The following is a 24,537-nucleotide window of genomic DNA, read 5'->3' as shown; positions in this document are numbered from 1 at the left end:
GCCTCTTTCCTACGCTACCTCACCCATCAACATATCCTTCTATTCCTTTCTCCTTCACGTGTTTACCTAGTCTCCCCCTCAAAATGAATCTATGTTGCCTTGCTGGCTTCAGGCTGTAGTTGTTCCACGTCCGATATTTCTGTATCAGAAGGAATTCTCTCCCTTTAAACGTCTTTGCAGGGAGACAGTTAAATCCTGTAAGCAGATGCAGCAGCCAGTCGAGCCGGAGCTGCAGTGACTGACAGTCAAAAGCAAAGCACTGGGCGTCGAGGACTGGATCGGGAGTACGGAGCGAGAGCCAATCGGCGTGGGCAGAGAGGGGGTGGGCGTTGAATCCGAAAGTTCGACTGCTGCTATAATGCTGAGTATGTTTTGAAGGTGGTTGGGCGGGCGGTGGGGGAGAAAGAGAGAGAGAGAGAGTGTGTGTGTGTGTGTGTGTGTGTGTGTGTAGCTCAAGCAGTTATCAGCAGCTCACGCTCAATTCTCTACAATCTCATGCCCGCACACACAGCAACAAGGAAAGGCTTCTGAACCTGAAGAGTTCCTGAAAATAGAAAAGGGGTCAAAAAAATTAATAATCTGGGGGGAAGGGGGTCGGGGGGGGGAATTGATTTTTTTTTTTTGAATTCGAGATTTCCTGTGTGTGTTCTTTTGTTTTGAAGCCTCTTTTGCCTTTTGCTCCCCTTCGATTCGAGCCAGAAATGATGGCTTGCACTGAAATGATCACACTGTGTCTCCAGGCAGGGAAACACACAGAAAATAACTCTGCCAGCGGCCATGCCACCACGGGTGTGCCGGTATTCATTGACGTGAGTATTAACTGCAAGGCGCGGTGGGTCTCAGGACCGGTTGAGATTCTTATTTCTATGAAATCTTTTCTGATTTTCAAGCAGAGCAGAGAGAGGGGGGAAAAAAAAGAAAATGCGCGGGGCCTGATTTAACAGCCTAGGTGAGACCTCATTGATATTCTCAGAGCCTCCGAACGGTTTTGTCTGGCTGGAACTAAATGTGGTTATAGCACAGCCGGGAATGTGTACTGAGCCAGGTTCCTTTCCTCTGCGTCGCGTCTTACCGAACTCCGGTGAGCTGCGGTCGGAGCGGTACTTTCAGTTGGTGGTGTGAGTTAAATTCACCAGGGATGGAACAGCCCCCAAAATTTAGGAACTAATTTTCTTCAGGTGCAGCAGTAGCTTAGCATCAGTTATTAAGTTTAAAAAAAATTGATCTTTTCTTTCAGCGTTGGTGCAGGGTTGGGGTGGGGGTGGTGGTTTGGGAGGTGGGGGTGCGGTGGTGGGAGCTGTTTTCAGTTCCCTCTCCCCACTCCAAAATCAGGTGCTGGAAAAAGCGTTAAGGATAGGGTGCGTCTGACCCTTAAGTGTGAAGCAGCTGTTATTTATGTTTATCTTCTGCTGCAGCAGATTGTGTGTTCTCGCTGTGACTATTTGTCTAGTGCAGCCTTTTACTGTGAAAACGTCTCGAGGCAGTCAGTCAGGATTGTGGATTTTTACAATAAGATGTAACTTTGCCCTGTTGCTGTTAACCATCCAGGAAAGTTGCCCGGGAATTCTTTTCCGGCTCTCCGTCTCTTGGCTCAGGGGTGGCAGCACTCACGCCCCTGAATCAGAAACCACTGAGAAACCGTAGCGCAGAACCGAGGCTGACACCCAAGCGCAGTACCGAGGGAGTGCTGCACTGTCGAAGGTGCCGTCTCTTCGGATTGGATGTAAAACCGAGGCCCCGCCTGCCCCCTCAGGTGGATGTGAAAGATCTCGAAGGAGAGCAGGGGAGGTTCTCCCCGGTGTCTTGGCCAACATTTATCCCTCGAGCAATATTCTTATAACAGCAATGCAATAGCCAAACACTACGGACGCTGGAAACCTGAAACATAAATCGAAAGCGCTGGAAAAGCGCAGCAGGTCAGGCAGCATTGTGTGGGGAGAGAAACAGAGTTAACGTTTCAGGTCTGTGACCTTACATCAATAAAACAGATTATCTGGCCATTTATCTCATTGCTGTTTTGTGGGTTCTCGCTGTGTGCAAATTGGCAGTCTCACTTCCTTGCAACTTTGACTGCATTCCAAAACAACGGCTTCTTTGGCTGTAAAGCACTTTGGGAATGCCCTGATGTCATGAACGGCACTATATGAATGCAGGCCTTCCCTCCCCGGTTTGTACTGATCGCAGCTGGGGAGTTTTAATTGGCTGCATTGCCTGAAAGATTGAACAGAGTTTCTCCTCCTGATTGCTATCCAGGAGCCCCCTGCTGGAAACGCGCACACTTGGACATCAAACAAAGGCAGCATCGGGCTCAGCTCTGGTGTCCTCTGCAGTCAAATTGTCCGTCTGGATTGACACATGAGCAAAGTCTGAGGGATGGAGATGCACCCTACTCCCTGTGGCATTCTCGTCCCCAGAAAGCACTGGAGGCTGGGTCATTGAATTTATTCATGGCTGAGTTAAATAGACTTTCTTTATTCATTCATTCATGGAATGTGGGCATCGCTGGCTGGGCTAGCATTTATTGCCCAGCCCTAATTTCCCTTGAGAAGGCGGTGGTGAGCTGCCTTCTTGAACTGCTGCAGTCCATGTGATGCAGGTACACCCACAGTGCTGTTAGGAAGGGAGTTCCAGGATTTTGACCCAGCGACAGTGAAGGAATGGCGATATGTCAGGATGGTGAGTGACTTAAGGGGAACTTCCAGGTGGTGGTGTGCCCATGCATCTGCTGCCCTTATCCTTCTGGGTGGTAGTGGTCGTGGGTTTAGAAGGTGCTGTCGAAGGATCCTTGGTGAGTTGCTGCAGTGCACTTTGTAGATGGTACATACTGCTGCTACTGTGTGTCAGTGGTGGAGGGAGTGAATGTTGAAGGCGGTGGATGGGATGCCAATCAAGCAGGCTGCTTTGTCCTGGATGGTGTCAAGCTTCTTGAGTGTTGTGGGAGCTGCACTCATCCAGGCGAGTGGAGTGGAGTGTATTCCATCACACTCCTGACTTGTGCCTTGTAGATAGTGGACAGGCCTTGGGGAGTCAGGTGGTGAGTTACTCTCTGCAGAATTCCCAGCCTCTGACTTGCTCTTGTAGCCACAATGTTTATATGGCTGGTCCAGTTCAGTTTCTGGTCAATGGTAACACCCCTTGGATGTTGATAGTGGGGCATTCAGCAAAGGTAATGCCGTTGAATGTCAAAGGGTGATGGTTGGATTCTCTCTTGCTGGAGATGGTCATTGCCTGGCACTGAAACACACCTATCGAAACACAGCTTTTACAGATTGTCGATGACCTACCATCAAGTCTCGAAAGAGATGAAACTATTCACATGGCAATACTAGATTTCTCAAAAGCCTTTGACAAAATTCCCCATGAAATGTTCTTGTCCACACTTCACTAAGATAGAATCAGGGGGCCCTTATTAAATTGAATCCGGCACTTCCTTACCAACAGAAGGAGGAAGGGTGATGTGTGATGGGAATCATTCTCTCCTAGAGATGTCCTCTCCAGCGTGCCCATGGAAACTGTGTTAGGACCTTCACTCTTCTTGACGTGCATAAAGGACCTTCCTGACAAATTGTAAAACAGGGTGTGACAATTTGCAGACGACTGCGTGGTTTACGCATCAGGATCACACACTCAAGATCCTATCAGTTCACTCCTAGATGGTCTTCTGGAATTGCAAAAATGGCAGGACCAATGGTAGATCACATTCAATGCCAAAAAATGCTATGTCAAGTTGATCACCAACAAAAGGATCATTATGACATAGCCGATGGTAAATGCGGAGTTGTTCAAATCCCAGAGGGAAACTTGGAACAACTTTTTATAAAACTAAATTAAACATTTATTAATTAAAATATTTTAAGCACATACATACGTCTACAAATTACTATGGTAACTTCTAAAAGATCCCCTAATTAATCTGACTCTCAGCTACATCCCCGTTAAGGCAACAGTAAAACACATAGATTTAAACAGACCCAGGGAAAGCACGCCCTGGACAGTCACATTCAAAATGAGTTTCTTTCAGCTCTGGGTCCTTGCAGACAGCGGCTTGAGGCTTACAGTCTTAGAATCCCTCTTCTTTTACCGTGAATACTGCGACCAATTTTGGTCCCTTTATCTAAGGAAAGATATACTGGCGTTGGAGGCAGTCCAGAGAAGGTTCACTAGGTTGATCCCGGGGTAGGGAAGGATTTTCTTATGAGGAGAGGTTGAGTAGGTTGGGCCTGTACTCACTGGAGTTTAGAAGAATGAGAGGCGACCTTATTGAAACACACAAGATTCTTAAGGGCCTTGGCAGGGTAGATGCTGAGAGGTTGTTTCTCCTTGTGGGAGAGTCTAGGACCAGAGGGCATAATCTCAGAGTAAGGGGGGCACCCATTTAAAACAGAGATGAGGAGGGATTTCTTCTCTCAGAGGGTAGTCAATCTGTGGAATTCTTTACCGCAGAGGGCTGTAGAAGCTGGGTCGTTGAATTTATTCAAGGCTGAGATAGACAAGATTTTTAATCAATAAGGGGATCAAGGGTTATGGGGAAAAGGCAGGAAAGTGGAGTTGAGGATTACCAGATCAGCCATGATCTCATTGAATGGCAGAGCAGACTCAATGGGCCGAATGGCCTACTTCTGCTCCTACATCTTATGGTCTAACGGTACCAATAGCCTTCTCTTCCTTTATACATATTTTCCTCTTTGAATGCAAACTCTCAATGTATCACTAGAATTTTTTGAACTTCACCTCTTCTACAATAAAACCCTTTCATAACACCAATTTTATTAGTAAGTTTTGGAAAAAGTAAACACATTGGCTTCTTCTGGCCAAGTGTAATATTTTACCCATTCTTTTGAATGGTTTATTTAAAAATGCAAATTTTCCCCCTTTACACTTCACCTTGTGACTTCCCACCTAATTAACATTTCAAACTCTTCTATACATCAAAGCATCTAGACCAGCTGGCTTTAATCCAATTAAGACACACGCATATATACACACACATAGACACAGACACCATTGGAACCCTATTTTAAAATAATTTCCAATAAAATTATAGACATTATTATGTCTTCTTGACAAGGATCCACCAACAGATGGCTTTAAGTTAAATCAAATTCTCCAACAGATGGTTACACAGGCATTCCTGGGGTTCATCTTAAATCAATCTTCAATGGGGATTCTACATTCAACAGACAACATCCAAGGCAAAACAGGGTTTTCGAATTTCTGAGGAGGAATCTTTGGTATTGCAACAAAAATATCAGCTTATGTTATAGCTTATACCGAATATTTGTTCGTCCAGCTCTGTGTGTGGGGTCCTTATGTGGCGTGAGATGTAAATAAAACTGAAGCGATCCAAAAATGTGCTGCATTATTCTTCCCGAATCAGTTTGGGAAATGCACCAGTGTTACATCCTTGATTAAAGATTTGGAATGGGAATCGCTACAGCAAAAGGAGGGAGAAAAATCGACTGATTGTGTTCTATAAAATATGGAATGGACTGGTGGAAATTGACAGAAACAAGTACTTGATGGCCTCCGGCATTGACAAAACACTAGGTAATCGTCTACACAAACTACAGAGATCATTTGTTTCCGAGACAGTCTATCAGGAATCTTTCTTCCGCAGTGGAACAAGCTGCCAGAGGAAATATTCACTGCCCCGTCACTCGAAATCTTCAAAACACATCTTTTAGATAATTTCCATTTATAAGTTTTCATTATCAGGATGACCATCGGAGCAGCTCATGCCTGGTCCAGCTCGTGCTACCCGCCTAAATGTGGGTGGATTATGGATGGCTGTGTTTGCTGCCAATGCGGTACATGCGCAGTCGCACAGCTTCACTCTGTGATGTCATTGTGGAGATCAGAACCCTACTCATTCCCCCAACCTGAATGAAATACTTATTCTCTCCAATTAGTTTCTCTTTTTTTTAGGATTTTGGAACCAGAAAGGATTATTTTATTCAGAATAAAATACATTGTCCATTTTTGCCTAAGTAATTTCCTTTAGCTTTCTCTTTTTCTATGACATGCATCAATTCTAAACATGGAGGGATGTACATAGAGGCTGGACACTTCAAACTCCCTTTAAAATGCAATTGAGCAGATTTTAATGGGTTTTTTTATTCATTCATGTGATGTGAGCATTGCTGGCTAGGCCGGCATTTATTGCCCATCCCTATTTGCCCTTGAGAAGGTGGTGGTGAGCTGCCTTCTTGGAGCTGCTGCAGCCCATGTGGTGTAGGTACACCCACAGTGCTGTTAGGAAGGGAGTTCCAGGATTTTGACCCAGCGACAGTGAAGGAACGGCTGATATATTTCCAAGTCAGGACGGTGAGTGACCTGGAGGGGAACTTCCAGGTTGTGGTGTTCCCATCTATCTGCTGCCCTTGTCCTTCTAGATGGTAGCGGTCGTGGGTTTGGAAGGCGCTTCTGAAGCACGTGTGGATAAGTGCACATGCAGTGTCAGTGGCCACCCTGCGTTGGCGAGAATACCCAGCGAATTATGGATATTAGTCTGTGAGGCCAACACAACTAAAGCAGCAGAAACTAGGGCTTGTTCCTGTGCACCTTCCTGAGGCTGGTTCTGTAGCAGCTGTAGTGAAGGCCTGTGAAGAGGTTGAATGCAGGGGAATGGGGTGCAGTATTTGGCAAGGATGGTGGGGGGAGAAAAGCAAGACATTTAACTGCCAGAACACCAGAGCCATGGCAAAAGAGTGCCAGAGAATGTGAAAGGATTCGCTGTATTTGAGTTGTAGAACTGAACTCCAAGTTTCGACCGATTTTCCCTCCTTTAGACGTTTTCCCAGTCCTCCAATGTTCCCTCGACCCTGATCTCCTCTGGTCAGGTGCGTAGATCACATTCCTCCACCCTGGAATTTTTTCTCTTTTATTTTTTCATGGGATGTGAGCGTCACTGGTAAGGCCTGCATTTGTTGCCCATCCTTAAAATGCCCTTGAACTGAGAGGCTGCCTAGGCCATTTCAGAGGACAGGTAAGAATCAATCATATTGCTGTAGGTCTGGAGTCACAGGTAAGGATGGCAGATTTCCTTCCCTAAAGGGCATTAATGAACCAGATGGGGCTTTACAACAATCAATGAGAGTTGTCATGGTCACCATTACTGAGACTTTAGTTCCAGATTTATTGACTGAATTTAAATTTCACTAGCTGCTGTGGTGGGACTTGAACCCAGAACATTAGTCTGGGCCTCTGGATTACTTATACAGTACAAACTGGATTTTTCTTTTAAAATTTGGAAGAACAGTGCATTATTTGCACCTTTGGGTGCTGAATTGGAGTTTTTTTCCCAAAAGGTCAAAAGATCACCGTGGAATTGTCAATAAGCATGCCTTTTCCAAGAATTCACCTGATCAGCATGGTACTTGAGGGGATAAGAACTGTGTGCTTGTTTGCATTGCAATCACTTTAACTGATGGATAAAAAACTGGTTGACTTCAGTTGGGACTGAACTGAGAAAGTAAAAGCTGCCTAGCTTGCCTTCTTACCTTGCCTTGCCTGAAATAAAGTGGTTGTTAGTATCCAGCTAAGAATCCTCACTGGAACTTGTCTGCTTTTTGGAAACCTGAGAGGTTGAGATAAGAGGGATTGACCTGGCTATATTCTCTGCCACGCCAAAGCTCCGTTGGTGAGAACCTCCAGATATCTACCAGAACCAGTGGCCCATCTTCACACAAGGGAGCTCTGGACCGACAGCATTGAAACCCTGCAAATTTTATCCTTTATATTGCCTATCACCTAAAGTGCATTTCTGCAGAGAGACCCTATCTGTTTGCCCTTTGCTTGTGTGTGTGTGTGTGTATTTGTATGCATGCTGGGGTATTTTTAAAAGGGATAGATAGTTATACTTCCAGAGTACAATTGTGTGTTAACCCAGTTCTTGCAACTTGTTTGAAAAAAAATTGCTTTATAATGCAATTATCCTGAGTTTATTGAAAGAAGCCTGTTCAAGTCTCTTTTATTCTGGGTCTAACAGTAGCAAAGGTGAATAATTGGCCATTTTGATGTGTGAGTTAAACTTTTAAACTAATGGTGTGACCTGAGGAGTAGTGGGGCCAGATAAATTGCGCACACCTCCCATCCCAGTTGTAACCCACAGTTTCCCCTGTTACTGCATGTACCACTCACCCCTTTTTTATCTCCTGGTGTTGAAATCATCTCCCTCACAATGCTGATTTCCAAAATGCTCCCTTCTTTATCTTTTCCCGTCTACTTGTATTGAGCTTCGGGTCTTTCAAAATTCTACAGCCTCTGCAGCCTACATCTTTTGCACCAAGTTCCACAGGTAACATTCGCAAAAAATAAGTGCCAGGCAATGATCATCAACAAGAGAGAACCTAACCATCTTCCATTGGCATTCAATGGCATTACCATCACTGAATCCCCCGCTATCAACATCCTAGGGGTTACCATTGACCAGAAACTGAACTGGACTAGCCGTATAAATACCGTGGCTACAAGATCAGGCCAGAGGCTAGGAATCCTGTGGAGAGTAACTCACCACCTGACTCCCCAAAGCCTGTCAGCATCTGCAAGGCTCAAGTCAGGAGTGCGATGGAATCCTCCCCCTTGCCTGGATGAATGCAGCTCTTACAACACTCAAAAAGCTTTACACCATCTAGGACAAAGCAGCCTGCTTATCTGACATCCTATCCACCACCTTAAACACTTACTCAACCATCAGTGCACAGCACTGAGTACCATCTAGAAGATGCACTGCAGCCATTCACCAAGGCTCCTGTGACAGTACCTTCCAAACCTGCAACTTCTATCACCTAGTAGAACAAGGGCAGCAGATGATATGGGAATTAATCATAAAATAGATTGAGGCTTATAATTTGAGCTGCTACCTGGGCCATCTTATCTCACTGCTCTCAGTCCTACACATGTACTAGGTGAATCTCCAAACACAGGTCCCCTGAACTATGCCAGTGTCAACCTCTGAGCTGGTGTCTTCAAGTGTAAGGTTGAGTGGCACTTCCTATTGAGTAATGCCACCCTTGTTTTTCCTGAGGGCTGTGTATTTTTTGGTGCTGAAATATAAGAAAGGAAGAAGAGTTTGCGGCCTTGGATAATCAGGTGTGTGGCTTCTGAAAACAGCTGCAAAAGGTTTAAAGGTGAGATTTAAATGAGAAGGGAAGATGGTTAAAAACCCTTCATGTTCACCTTGCAGCCTTTGCGAGTCACCATGTTTTATGGCATGGCCCCTGTCCAAGATTTCCATGACCTCCTCTTCAAGTGGGGAAGAGTACCTGGATCTGGACCTTCTCCTGAGGCTTCTTCTTGCTCCCTGTTATAGTGAGCAACCTTGCCTCGCAAGTAGTGAGTCAACATCAGTAGTGAGATGTTTTGAGGATGTCCATTTGAAGGTAGAATTGAGTTGCTGGTGTATGGAAGATGGTAGAGACTTGAGGAGGTGAAGGCATTAACAGGAGATGCAGTGGGAGCAGCAGGTGGGGTGAAGTGTGTGCCAGCGATTGTAGTGGGGAAACAGTGGTGGATTCTGGGGCAACTGGTAGTGCAGGGCTACTGGATAGATGTGAGGCAGGACACTTAGTTTGGTTATTTTTGGGAGGTCATTGATCCTCTTCCTCCATTGCAGCCATGTGGTAAGGGCGACATACCTGGCATGCCCCCGCTTTGCCAACTCTGTGCAGTTGCGCTGGGCAGCATGCCAGCGAATCCTCTTGCCTCCTGGCAGATAGAAAATGCCCCTCTTCTTGCTGACTCCCAGCCAACAAGCAGTGTTGGAAATGAGGGGTGGGTGACTCGTAGCTTCACCAGCACACTATACTGTGGTGAAAGGATTATTGCTAGTCCTGTAGCATGCTAACCACACATTTTGCCTCAGAGAGGAAAAAAAAATATCTATATAGCACTTTCCACAACCTTTTTTGAAGTATAGTCACTGTTGTAGTTGGAACACAGCACCCAATTTGCACACTTTGAGGTCCCAAAAACAGCAATGAGATACATGACCAGTAATCTGTTTTAGCGATGTTGATTAATAAGGATAAATATTGGGCAGGGCACCTGGGAGAACTCCCCCCGCTCTTCAAAACAGTGCCGTGGGACGTATTATGCCCATCGGAGGGGGCAGACAAGATCGGAGGCTATGGGGAGGGCTCATATGAGGGACAGAACCTCTATTAGTGCAGCTCTCCCTCAGAACTGAACTTGTACATCATCCTGGTTTTTTTTGTGCTCAAGCCTGTGGGTCTCGACTTGAATCCACAACTTGTTGATTTAGACGTGAGAGTGTTACCCACTGAGCCACAACTGACAACCAGAGAGCAAGTACTTGCAACTCACAGGAAGTTACTCACTGTATCTAGAGTGCTTTATTGCACAATTGAAATGTGTGAAACAAGAGCCTGATCTGTAATGGTTAGCAGCTTTGCTCTAATGGAGTCCACATGGAATTGCTTGCAGAAACCAGGATGTGCATAATATTGAACAATGAACTCGACAAGAAGAGGTAAACATTCTAGGTCTGCCCATACAGCTAAGTTGAGCAGGATAGCAATATTCTAAGAGGCAATTTTAGCCTCCAAATTGGGAAAAAAAAAGACATAGAGACACTGGGGAAGGGGCAAAAAAGATATACAAGGATGATACCAGAACTGAGAAGTTATACCTATTAGGAAAGATGGAACAGTCTGTAGGCTCTTTCCTCTAGAAAAGAGAAGGCTGATGGAGGTCTTGAAGATTATGAACATATGAACATACTAACAGGGAGCAGGAGTAGGCCATTCTGCCCCTCGAGCCTGCTCCGCCATTTAATAAGATCATGGCTGGTCTGATAGTAACCTCAAATCTGCAACCCACCTACCCCCCAATAACCTTTCACCCCCTTGCTTACCAAGAATCTATCTACCTCTGCTTTAAAAATATTCAAAGACTCTGCTTCCACCACCTTTTCAGGAAGAGAGTTCCAAAGATTCATGACCCTCTGAGAGAAAGAATTTCACCTCATCTCCATTTTAAATGGGTGACCCCCTATTTTTATTGAGAAGGTTTTATTGGGTGGACATAGAGAAGATGTTTTCACTTATGGGAGAAACCAAAACTAGGGGTCATAACCAAAAGATAGCAGCTGATAAATCCAATAGGGAATTTGGGAGAAACTTCTTTACCTAAACAGTGGTAGAAATGTGGATTTACAGCTGAGGCCAGTAGCAAAGACCTATTTAAGGGGAAAACCAGATGAGGGAGAAAGGAATAGAAGGATCTGTTGATGGGGTTAGATGAAGAGGGGTCAGACAAGGTTCTTATGGAGCATAAACACTAGCAACGACCAATTGGGCCAAATGGCCTCTCTCTGTCTTACACATTCTATGTAATGTGCATTGATCAAAGTTAGCAGCAGCTATTGTTCAGCTGGCTGCACAATGGCAATTGGCATTTCATACTGAGAAACATAAAGTCATTCAAATTGATGCCATAATGAGGATGCTTGATGGCACAACAGAGATCACTTTTAACTTGACCACCTGGGGTTTAACCTTGAAGAAACAACTGCTAAATTACTGTGCAATTGGAAATGACGCCCACCCAAAAATGAATTATAAAAGCGCTGCAACAGGGAGGCATCATGAATGTGGCTATTTGGTCAAATGTTGACAGTGCCATCACATTTTAATGGACAACAGATGCCAAGACAACAAAAAAAATTTTTAATGGAAAAATATACTTTATTCATAAAATATCTGAAAGAACATTACAAAACATTTCTAAATGGCCATCACAAAAAGTACAATCATATCCATATAGATTATGAGGTGCTTCAATACAATCATTGAATATTACAGTCATTTCAATATGGTCATTACAGACAATCAGACAGTGCAATGGTATTGGAGTTACCAACATACATCATGTTGCACTCTGAGGTGCTTCAATACAATTATAATACCTTTAGTATCCACTACATACATTCATTGTGAGCCGTACAGCCCGAAGGGTCTATACAATTCCCAGACCCTCGGTGCACTCTGGCAGAAAGGTCTTAGACAGCGACCTTTCCCTATTGCACCTTTGCGGCGGCTGCCCCAAGCTTTAGTGCGTCCCTCAGCACGTAGTCCTGGACTTTGGAATGTGCCAGTCTGCAACACTTGGTCAGGGACAACTCTTTGTACTGGAAGACCAACAAGTTTCGGGCAGACCAAAGAGCATCTTTCACCGAATTGACGATCCTCCAGCTGCAGTTGATTTTTGTCTTGGTGTGTGTCCCTGGGAACAGCCCGTAGAACACAGAGTCCTGTGTCACAGAACTGCTCGGGATGAACCTCGACAGAAACCACTGTATCTCTCTCCAGACCTTCTTTGCAAAGGCACAATCCACAAGGAGATGAACAAATGTCTCATCTCCACCACAGCCACCTCGAGGGCGACGTGCAGAGGGGTTGAGACTCCTGGCGTGTAGGAAGGATCTGACAGGGAGGGCCTTTCTCGCCACTAAGCTAAGGTACATCTTGGTGCTTGTTGGAAAGTTCTGGCGATGAGGCATTCTGCCAAATGACTTTGACATTCTGCTCGGGGAACCATCCCACAGGATCCACCCTCTCCTTTTCCCGCAGGGCCTCTAAGACGTTACGTGCCGACCACTGCCTAATGGACTTGTGGTCAAAGATGTTTCTCTGCATAAATTTTTCCACGAGGGACAGGTGGTACGGCACGGTCCAACTACTTGGAGCGTTCCGCGGCAGCGTGGCCAGACCCATCCTTCGCTTCACCGGGTACAGGTAGAACCTCAGCACATAGTGACACTTGGTGTTTGCGTACCGAGGGTCTATGCACAGCTTGATGCAGCCACACACAATGTTGGCCATCAGGATGTGGGCGATGTTGGGCATGTTTTTCCCCCTTTATCTAGTGGCTTGTACATCGCGTCCCTATGAATACAATCCATTTTCGACCTCCAGATAAAGCGAAAGATGCTCGGGTGATCGCCATCCCACAGGAGTCTGGAATGGGCCAGACCTGCGCCACGTACAGCAACAGCGAGAGTGCCTCACACCTGATGACCAGGTTCTTACCCGCAATGGAGAGGGAGCGTCTCTCCCACATGCCCAGTTTTCTTTGCACCATAGACACTCGCTCCTTCCAGTTTCTAATGCATGCCCCGGTCCCTCCAACCCATATCCCCAGCACCTTCAGGCCGTCAGCCCTGATGGTGAAGGGGACAAAGGATCGGTCAGCCCAGTTCCCAAAAAACATGGCCTCGCTCTTCCCACGATTTACCTTGGCTCCCGAGGCCAGTTTGAACTGGTCGCAAATGTGGATCAGTCTGCGCACCGACAGCGGATCCGAGCAGAAGACGGCGACATCATCCATGTACAGGGAGGCTTTGACCTGAGTGCCTCCACTGCCTGGGATCGTCACTCCTCTTATGCCCAGATCCTTCCTGATGGACTCAGCAAAGGGTTCTATGCAACACACAAACAGGACAGGGGAGAGAGGGCAGCCCTGCCTGACTCCAGGTTTAATAGGAAAGCTATCTGATTCCCACCCATTGATTGAAACTGCGGTATTGATGTTAGTGTAGAGCAGTTGCATCCAATTGCGAATTCTCTCCCCAAACCCCATGTTGGAGAGCACATCCACCATGTAGGTATGCGATATTCTGTCAAAGGCCTTCTCCTGATCCAGGCTGATGAGGCAGGTGTCCACACCCCTGTCCTGTACATAGGCAATCGTATCCCTGAGTAGCGCGAGGCTGTCAGAGATCTTCCTGCCGGGCACAGCGCAGGTCTGGTCAGGGTGGATCACCAATTCCGGAGCGGACTTGACCCGATTGGCGATGACCTTGGACAGAATCTTATAGTCCACATTCAACAGTGAAATGGGTCACCAATTTCTAATTTCCTCCCTTCCCCCCTTGTGCTTGTAGATGAGGGTGATAATGCCTTTCCTCATGGATTCTGACATGCTGCCGGCCAGAAGCATACTCTCGTACACTTCTAGCAGGTTAGGGCCGATCCAGTCCCACAGAGCCGAATACAACTCCGCCGGCAAGCCGTCGCTTCCAGGGGTTTTACTCTTCTCGAAGGACTCGAGGGCCTTAGTCAGTTCGTCAGGAGTTAGCGGTTTGTCCAGGCTCTCCCGTGTACTGTTGTCTAAGACCTCCGTGATAGAGGACAGGAAGGACTGGGAGGCTGTGCTGTCTGTGGGCTTCACGTCATACAATCCGGCATAAAAGGATTTGCTGATCCTCAAAATGTCGGACTGCGATGACTTTACTGAGCCGTCTTCTTCCTTCAGGCTGCTGATCACAGAGCTCTCTCTGTGTACCTTTTGGAAGAAGAAACGTGAGCACGTCTCATCCTGCTCCACGGAGCGGACTCTGGAACGGAAAATGATCTTGGAGGCCTCCAAGGCAAAGAGTGAGGCTTGCTGGCTCTTCACCTCTTGGAGTTCCTCCTTGACATCAACCCCCATCGACTGCAGCCGGAGCAGGTTCTGCATGTTTTTCTGGAGTCGGGACATTTCCCCCTGTTCCTTTCTAGCTTTCTGGGCGCCTTTGAGGATGAAAAACCTCTTAATGTTTTCCTTGACCCCTTCCCACCAGTGTGTCAGGGACTCAAAGAGGGGTTTCACGGTTCTCCAACCTTTATAATCCCTTTTGAGCTCCTCAATGTTCTCTGGGGTCAGCAGTTGCTCGTTTAGCTTCCATGCCCCCCTGCCCACCCTCTGGTTTTCCTCTAAGTGACAGTCAGCCAGTAGGAGGCAGTGGTCAGAGAAGAACACCGGCTTGACATCGGTGGATCTGACTGCGAACGCACGGGACACAAACTGGAAGTCTATCCTGGAACGGATGGACCCATCTGGCCACGACCAGGTGCATCTGCACTGTGCTCCGTCTGCAGGGTTGCTGAAGACGTCGTGCAGCTTGGCATCCTTTACTGTTTCCATCAGGGATCTGGACGTAGCGTCCAATCTGCTGTCGGCCCTACCAGATCGTCCAGCCACATCGATGATGCAGTTGAAGTCACAGCCCAGAATGACCGGCCTGGAGGTCGCCAGCAGCAGTGGGAGCTGCTGAAAAACCTCCAGCCGCACGGCCCCTTGTGACGGGCCATACACGTTAATTAACCGGAGTGGAGCATTCTTGTACATTACGTCTGCTACGAGGAGGCGCCTGCCCACCACCTCCTTAACCTCGGAGATGGTGAAGTTGCCTCCCTGCAGCAGAATACCCAGGCCGGAGGAACGAGAGTCGTTTCCTCCCAACCAGATCGATGGCCCATGGGACCACCATGGTGACCATTGCCTGTAGGAGCTGAGGTGCGGTATCGCACACTCCTGCAGAAACAACAGGTCAGCTTTGACCTTGGCAAGGTAGTCCAACACAATCGCGTAGTAGATTTAATGCTACGCACATTTATGGATACAATCTTTACACCCATTTTAAAGCATTTAGTCTCTTACCAAACCTGTTGTCTCTGAGAGTCCCAGACCTTTGGCCTGCTCCTGCATACCCATAGTGTTCACAAATTGCCTCACTTTCGATGGGCTGAGGAAACTGTCCTGAACCTCCCCATTGGAGATGTTCTCCTCAGGTAACATCTCCAATGGGGAGGTTCAGGACAGTTTCCTCAGCCCATCCAAAGTGAGGCAATTTGTGAACACTATGGGTATGCAGGAGCAGACCAAAGGTCTGGGACTCTCAGAGACAACAGGTTTGGTAAGAGACTAAATGCTTTAAAATGGGTGTAAAGATTGTATCCATAAATGTGCGTATGGCATCTGGGGGTTCGTGCAGAGAACGGGATTTGAAATGTCTTCTGTTGGAGAAGCTTCTCCAATCCTCTACCCCCTGGGGCATTGCTGCTCCTGGCTTCCCAGAGCTGGGGTGCGCTCAGCGCTTCACTGCTCCCAGATTCCTGGGGCTGGGGTGCGCTGGCCTCTTCAGGTTATGGGCAAAGTTGGGGTACACTGGTCTCCTCATTGTCTCCAATATTGGGTGATCTAAGCTCCAACATCCTCCAACTCCCTAGAGCTTTGCCACTTCTTCTGTAGATGCCACCCTTTCCCTTTCCCTTTCCCTTCTTCAAAGAGCAGCAAAGGCCTTCTCCTGATCCAGGCTGTTGAGGAAGGTCCAAGGAGATTGCACTACTGTTGGAAAAGAAATAGCATCTGGTCAGATTGTTGCCTCATTTTGGTCATCATAGTAAGGAAAAGGTGGCGAGGCAGGCTAAAAGTTTCTGCTTTGGCTGCAATCAATGAGCCTGGTGAAAATTGGACTCAGATATGCATCCATTTTGGGAAGTGCTTTTCTCCCCTCAAATTTCCACTCAAACTTATTTGCGTATCACCAAATGTAAAATCTACCATGAACCAATGCAATTGGATTGCATTTCAGAAGTTATTTTGAAAAGAAATAACTTGTGTTAAAATAGATTCCTTAATATATTTACAAGTGGTAACCTGGTAGATTTACTAATGCAGCTGAAAATGGGCTTGTCACTGTAGGTTAATGGATTAATGGTATGTTAATAAGACCATGATGTTAATGATGATGTAAGCATGATATCAAGGGTCAGATGGGGAGAGGCTCTGAGAGAACAAGACACAGAACAGCCTGAGTCCAGGAAACCAGGTGGCTTTTGTAAAGAGTTCTTAATAAATAGTTTCTAGAAAATTACATACTGACTATATTAAGTCAATCATAGAATTGGCAAAGCCTCATCACAGTATGGTAAGACTACAACACATGGTAACAGATTGAAGTAGGGTAGCAGTGAAACCTCTTTGAAACAACCACAAAAAGTAAGCATTTTATTCACAGTGTCTAGGTCACCACCTGTGAGTAACCTGATTTTAAATGACTAAAAATGGCTTTAAAAGACTATACAGAGCCATTTACTAGTTACGTTGGTGTACAGCAATAAATTTCTCAGTAAATTAGAAAGATATATGTTTAAAAGCCTTTAAACAGTATCCAGCAGTGTTCTCACATCCAAAAAGATGCTTAATTTTAAATGCCTTCTCGAAGGACTGCACAAAGGCGTAATTAATGGAAACTGCCCAGAACAAAAAAAAAGTAAAAACAGGGAAATAAGAATACTTGTCCAAACTCGTCTTGTATACCTTAAAATGGAACACCCGTAAAAACTGGGAAATAAGAGTACTGGTCCGAACTGGTCTTGTATACCTTAAAATGGAACACCTGTAAAAACTTGGAAATAAGAGTACTGGTCCGAACTTTTTTTTCCCTTCTGGGTTGCCACAATGGTTAATTCAAACTGGGGGCGTGGGCAGTTTTGTGGGTGGGGCCTGCTTCTTGTGCAATGCTTTTTTAAACTAGTAAAGATCACGGATTGCACTGAATGCAATTTGTGCTTAAGGTTCTGTGATTATTTTTGAAACTGATTTGGCCACTTATTGCCAAATTGTGCTGAAATAAACAGGGAAACCTAGAGCAGATTGGCTATGATTCCAAGGCCAGTAAGGAGGGTCCTGAGCTCTGAATTGTTGAACAGGCTGATATAGAAGCTTATCACAGCATGTTTTGGACAAAGTGATACTTATTTTAATTGCTAATTGATCTGCATTGCTGCTATAGCTAACAGTTATGACAAAAAAAAACTACCAGAAAGTTGGATGTAAATGTCTAAGAACTGTATAAAGGCATAGTGTGGAACATATCCGGCAGTGAGATGGTTAACATGTTGGTCTTTAGGCAGTTTATAGCATGGTGACCTGTTGCTTGTTTGTGTTAAAACAGCACTTAATTATTTAAATTATAGACACTGATTGAATTTTCAACATTCGAATTTTGAAATTCTTACGGTGATAAAGAATAAAAAATAGAATGAGTATAATTCTGGAAATATAATTCCAATGTTCAGAAATAAGTAACAGTAAGTGAGTTGTTGGGGAAAAAAAGATGTATAATCCTAATATTGGTGTCAAAAAATATGCAAATTCCTTCCCAGTGAACTGGGAAGAGACAGGAAGATAATCTTATATTGGGGAGAAAAAAGAGGTGGTGAAGGAGATTTGACCCAATCTTTAAGATAAAAGCAAAATACCACAGATGCTGGAAATCTGAAATAAAAACAGAAAATGCTAGAAAAACACAGCAGGTCTGACAGCATCTGTGGAGAGAGAAACAAAGTTAACATTTTGAGTCTCTATGACCCTTCTTCAGAGCTCAAGAGAAGTAGAAACGTGATGGAATTTATACTGTTTAAGGGGGTGGTGGAGCAGGTAAAGCTGGATAGAAGGTCAGTGATAGGTGGAGGCTAAGGAGAGATTGACAAAGGTGTCATGGACACAAGAGAAAGGGAGTGTTAATGGTGGTGGTAAGGGCTAAAGAAGGTGCTGATAGTGGCATCAAGGTAAGGAAGCAGAATGTGTGAACAGCAGAACAAGGGTCAGCACTCTGTGAAAGAACAACATAGAACAAGTGACAGATGGCAATGGCTAGATGGAAATGGAGGAATTGTTGGTGCCAGGAAATCACATGATTAGAGGCTAAGGAAATGTCAAGATAATCTTTATATAGGTCTGTCCCCTTGCCCCTCACCAGGTCCTGTACCACCTCTGCTTGAGAGGCCAAACAATCTCTTCCCAGGAGACTTACCGATCGGACATTGCAGCCATTGGCTAAAGGTGGGCGTCAGTGACCAGGGACCTCATCCTTCTTCCAATTCTGCCTCACCCTCTGACCTGTGAGGAGGTACTCTGCCTCATAGGTCAGGATATTTTTGTGCCCTTATGGTTCTGCAGCCATGGGAATTACAATAGAATTTAGTGCCCACAATGGGTTTCAATCCCTGCCATCTTTATTTCCTTGCTTTAATTCCAAATGTAACTTTAGGCCCATTCTACTCAACCTCTTATTGTAGATTGGGCCTATACTCTCTTACAAGAATGAGAAACACTCAAACTTTTATGGTTGTGGCAAGATAGATACTGAGAGGTTATTTCCCCCCAACTGGAGTGTCAAGAACTAGGGGGGGTAGTCTCAGGATAACGAGTCGATGATTTAAGACTGAGATGTGGAGGAATTTCTTCACTCAGAGGGTTGTGAATCTTTGGAATTCTTTACCCCAGAGGGTTGTAAATGCTCAGTCATTGAATATATTCAAAGCTTTTTAAAATTGATTTACGGGGTGTGGGCATCGCTGGCTGGGCCAGCATTTATTGCCCATCCCTAATTGCCCTTGAGATGGTGGTGGTGAGCTACCTTCTTGAACTGCTGCAGTACATGTGGTGTAGGCACACCCACAGTTCTGTTAGGGAGGGAGTTCCAGGATTTTGATCCAGATCTTTGGACTCTAGGGCAGTTGAGAGATATGGGGAGCGGGCAGGAAAGTGGAGTTGAGGTCAAGATCAGTCATGATGTTATTGTATGGCAGAGAAGGCTCTAGGGGCTATATTCCCTACTTTTGCTCCTATTTCTTATGTCCTTATTAGAAACAATATCCTACGTACCAATGCCGATACCTGTTTGTTCAGATTCCAAATGGTGTCAGACTTCTAATTCCCATTCATATGGGGTTATATATCCTCCAAAGCACCATGTTTTGCAGAGACATTTTATCTTACACCTAAGATTCATTTCACAAACAAATGGGAGCCCCTGCTGAGACCAGAATGAACCTTTCACTGCTTGGTGGGAGTGGATTATCTGCTCTGACCTAGTGTGTACGTTAAATATTAATTAATTGCTTAAAAACTGCTGTTACATTCTTTGCTAATGGCACTGACTCAGCAGTTCTCACTTGGAAGCTATAATGGGAACAAATGTGGGAGGTGGAAATGTCACATGCTGCAATATAATATCAAAAACTCTAGAGAGTAATTGGGAAGATGCGTAATCAGGGTAATATAAAGTAGCCTTCCATTGGCATTTAGCTTGCGCTTTGTCTGCTGCATGGGTACAGAAATTGCCAGTTGGTTGGAAGAGGAACAAAAAGGCACTTCAGAAGCTTGTCAAAAAAGGGATTTTAAAAAGGGGACAGATTGACTGGAAGCGATTTATCAAAATTGAATTGTACCAACAAGATTAGGCCATTGAATCCCCCGAGGCTGTTCACCGTTCACTTAGATCATGTCTGCTCTGCATTTTAACTCCATTTACCCGTCTTGGTTCTGTATCCCTTGACTAGCAAAAATCTATCAGTCTTAGATTTGAAATTTTTAATTGAACTTTGGCTTCAGCAGCTTTTTGGAGGAGCTGGTTCCAGGTTTCCACTAGTCTTTGTGTGAGGAATTGCTTAATGATGTTACGACCTGAACGGCCTCCTCTAATTTAAGGTAATGCCCCCCTCATCTTCCAGCGAGACTTTCTGAGGGGCCCAGTGTACATTAGAGTGGGGCCAGGGTACACAGGGACCTCTTTCTATGCCTGCAGTTTTCATAAATCATTTCTGGATTATGTTTTAAAAGAAAGTTTCCGCCAACAAAATGCTCGATTCAAGGCTCAAAGAGCAAGGGGATAAAGGAGGGAAAAAATACTGAAAGGAAAAAGAGGTTAATTTTATTTGCCAACCACTTTTATAGGTTAGCTTTTAAAATATTTACCTGGCCGTCGATGTGGGTTTTGATGGAAGTATTCGTCATCTTGATGAACAAAACTGGAAAAGGTCGCCTATTCTGGTGAAAGGTCAATAACTCGCAATATTAACTCTGTTTCTCTCTCCACGGATGGCTGCCTGACCTGCTGAGTGTTTCCAACAATATGTGATTATATTTCATTGTAGCTCAGTTGTTCCTCAGTTGTTCAGTCTGAAGGTTGAGTTCAAGTTCCATTCCATAACTTCAGCACATAATCTAAGCTGATCTTCAAAAAGGGGTAAATTATGGGGACAAGTTACATAGACTGGGCTTGGAGTATAGAAGATCAGGGGGAGACCTAATGGAGGCATTAAAGATGATTAATGCAATTGATAGGGTGGACATATTTCCTCTACCACAGGGTAATTTTGAAATTAGAGTTAGGTTATTCAGGGGTGATGTCAGGAAGCACTTTTTTACACAGAGACTGATGGAAATCTGGAATCTTTTGTTGAGGTTGGTGGCGGGGAGGGGGGTGGGGTCAATTGAAAATTTCAAAACTGAGATTGATGGCCTCTTGTTAGGCATGGTATTGAGGAATACGAAAACAAGGCAGGTAGATGGAGTTAAGATACGGGCTATTGTACTGTATGCAGTTTTGGTCTCCTTAATTAAGAAAGTACATAATTGCATTAGAAGCATTTCAGAGAAGGTTGACTTGGCTGATTCCTGGGATGAGCGGGTTATCTTATGAGGGCAGGTTTGGACAGGGTGGGTCTATATCCATCAGAGTTTGGAAGAATGAGAGGCGATCTTATTGAAACACATAAGATCTTGAGGGGATTTGACAGGGTGGATGCTGAAAGGATGTTCCCCCTTGTGGGAGAGACTAGATCCAGGGGGCACAGTTTAAAAATAAAGAGTCTCCCATTTGAGATGGAGATGAGGAGAATGTTTTTATCTCTCAGAGGGTCGTGAGTCTGTGGAATTCTCTTCGCCAGAGAGCGATGGCAGCAGAATCATGAAATATTTTTGAAGCAGATGACTTGGGAGTCAAGGGGGTATCGGGGGTAGGCAGGAAAGTGGAGTTGAGTCCACAATCAGATCAGCAATGACCTTATGGAATGGCGGACCAGGCTTGAGGGACTGAATGCCCTACTCCTTGTTCCTAATCCATACGTTCGTATGGGTCAGCCATGATCTAACTGTTTGGTGGAACAGGCTCGGGTTGGGGGTGGGAAGAAGGGTGAATGGCCTCTTCCTTTTCCTATGCTGTGCTGAATTGTCTTAGTGCCATATGTTCCCATGGCAGAGGTGTTGGTAGCCAGGGGGTGCAGATTTAGGGTGATTAGTAAAAGAACCAGAGGTGACATGAGGAATTTTTAAAAAATACAGTGAGTTGTTGTGATCTGGAGTGAATTACCTGAAAGGCCAATGGAGGCAGAGACTTCTACAAGGGATAAATACCTTTTTTTGTGCAGGTCTATGGGGAAAGAGCATGGGAATGGGACTAATTAGATAGCTCTTTCAAAGACCAAGCACAGGCACGATTGGCCTCCCTCTGTGCTGCATCCTTCTTGGATTCTATGATTGTCTTCTCAGCCTCCTTGCTGTTGATGGATCATGCTGTGGAGAAAACATTTACCGCTTTTGCCTATTGAACAACAATCACTACTCTTCAAAATAATTCATTGTGTACGAAATGCTTGGAAATATTTTTGAGAAGGATGTGATACAAAAGCAAGCGCCTTCCTTTAAAGAAAAGTCACGCATTTGGTATTATTTTAATGACTCACTGGGTAAGTTGTTGAATGCTCCCGACCTTGCGACACTGGGAGGCGTGCTGCAGAAGTGTTGACGGTTGTCCCTGAAAGATTCATTAAACCCTCATTTCTTCAGGTACTATTTATGGATTCTACAGCTCCACGTTTCAGCAAATCTTGAGCTAATGCAAAAATGAATCAACTTTGTTCAAAAGCGATTTATTCCATTTTACTTGTCCGGTCAGCGTTTTGATTTCGCATCAATAAATGTTTAACAGCTGATGCGCATATGTACACGAACCAAAAGCGAACGTAGTCTTCAGGTGAAAAGCTAGGGTTAATGGGCGGAATATGGCTGGACAAAAATGCACAGATACAATTTTATCAGCATTGTAAATGCACCCATCCTGTCTTTATATTTTTGTATGACATTTGATTTTTATATTATTATGTGATTAAATAGCAAAATGAGTGGCAGTTTGGAAAGCAGAGGGGTGAAGATGGTTGAAACACAAGGCTTGCAACAGTTCAGATGGAGGAGGCTGGGTGACACAAAAATGAGGCATTAACATACCATCATTGACAAGGATGTGTAATTACAGTGTGACAGGTCTATGCAGGCAGTTTCCATTATAAATACACATTTGGATTTTCTGTAATAAAGAAGGTAAATATTTACATTTCTATAGCTCCTTTCATGACTTCAGGACATCCCAAACCACATTACAGCCAACAAAATACTTTTGAAGTGTAGTTATTGTTATAATGTAGCAAATGTTTCTGCACAGTAAGCTCCCTCAGGAAGCATTGAGATCATCTGTTTTTAGCGAGGCTGGTTGAGGGATAAATATTGACCAGGACACTGTGGAGAACTCCCCTGCTCTTCTTTGAAATAGTGCCACAGGATCTCTTACATTCACCTGAGAGGGCAGATGGGGCCTCAGTTTAATGTCTCCTCTGCAAGACTACATCTCTGACAGTGTAGCCTCAGTACCGCATTGGTTTGTCAGCTTAGATTATGTGCTCAAGTCTCTGGCATAGGACTTGAGCCCATAACCTTCTGAGCCATGGCTAACACTAGCAGTGGAAAAGTTGACAGGATGTTCATATGGATATAAAATGTTTAATATATTATAGATACAGCAATTTTCCAGAAATCAGCTACTGATGCTCAATAGCCTTGGCTCAGTTGGCTGCACAAAGTTTAATGTCCGCTACTCATAGCACCATTCGTGTTTGAAATTACAGGATCATCTATTCCCCCAAACCCGGTCAATACTGCCCCTAATTATTCTTAGCTAGTTAAGCCCTTGTAGACACTTGGAGATCTCTAAACCTTGTCTGTTGCCAACCTAGCAGAAATATGTGCAGTCACTATCGGACAAGTAGAATCTCTGTCTTTCAGGTGAGATGTTAAACTGGGGGCCGCGGGTCCTCCCAGGTGGGCATAAAAGATCCCCCTCGGAAAGAGTAACTGATGAGTTGTCCCCAGGCGCCCTTGCTAGTATTTATCCCTCAACCAACATCGCTGAAACAGGTTTTATCCAGTCATTATCTCAATGCTGTTTGTGGGAGCTTGCTGTGTGCAAGTTGGCTGCTGCATTTCCTACATTACAACAGTGACTACACGTCGAGGAAGTACTTCATCGCCTGTAAAGCGCTTTGAAACCTGAGGTCATTAAACGTGCTATATAAATGCAAGTTCTTTCTTACTTAAGTTTTCAGTGATTTGATTTGCAAGCTTATAGTCATGGTGATAGGCTTGCATGAACTGCATATCTGGTAGATTAAAAATGCTAAAGGGATATAACGCCTGGTAAAGTACAACATTTATTTGACCGAAGGTCTTGGACTAACTCACAAATGATGGAGGAAGCAGCAAGAGTTATATCAATAAACTCCTGCCTGACTACTTTTCCAAGTTTCTATATAACGCTTGTGTTTGGCTTCGAGCATCATGTTACACTGTGGCAAGTGGCTCTGAGACATCTTTCTGCACATAAGTACCCAAAGGGAAGTGAGTTGGGTTGCAAACAGAAATAAGAGAAGCAAAAGAGATGAGATGAGGATACACTTTCTTTTAACGCAGCCTATTGTCCTGGAATGCACCTCCTGAAAGGGATGATTCAATAGTAACCTAAAAAAGGGATCCAGATCATGAACTCTCTCCTCCGTCCTCATCCCTTTTTGATCCCCTTTTTTCAACTATTTATTTTAAAAATTTTTACATATACATACTTTTCCCCACCTATTC

General features: G+C 44.8%; 1 protein-coding gene across 1 annotated transcript in view; it reads left to right on the top strand.

The window, feature by feature from the left end:
• Positions 1-315: 315 nt before the first annotated feature.
• LOC144688411 (N-terminal EF-hand calcium-binding protein 1-like) overlaps positions 316-24,537 on the top strand; it is a 171,446-nt gene continuing 147,224 nt past the window's right edge. The window contains exons 1-2 of the mRNA XM_078554908.1: positions 316-365; positions 663-809. Coding sequence (XP_078411034.1) covers positions 702-809 — 108 coding nt within the window. The 5' untranslated portion in view covers positions 316-365; positions 663-701. The remainder of the gene's footprint in view (positions 366-662; positions 810-24,537) is intronic.

Source organism: Cetorhinus maximus, chromosome 13 (assembly GCF_964194155.1).
Source record: "Cetorhinus maximus chromosome 13, sCetMax3.hap1.1, whole genome shotgun sequence".
In the NCBI taxonomy this organism is placed as follows: domain Eukaryota; kingdom Metazoa; phylum Chordata; class Chondrichthyes; order Lamniformes; family Cetorhinidae; genus Cetorhinus; species Cetorhinus maximus.
This window is presented reverse-complemented; position numbering and strand designations above follow the sequence as displayed.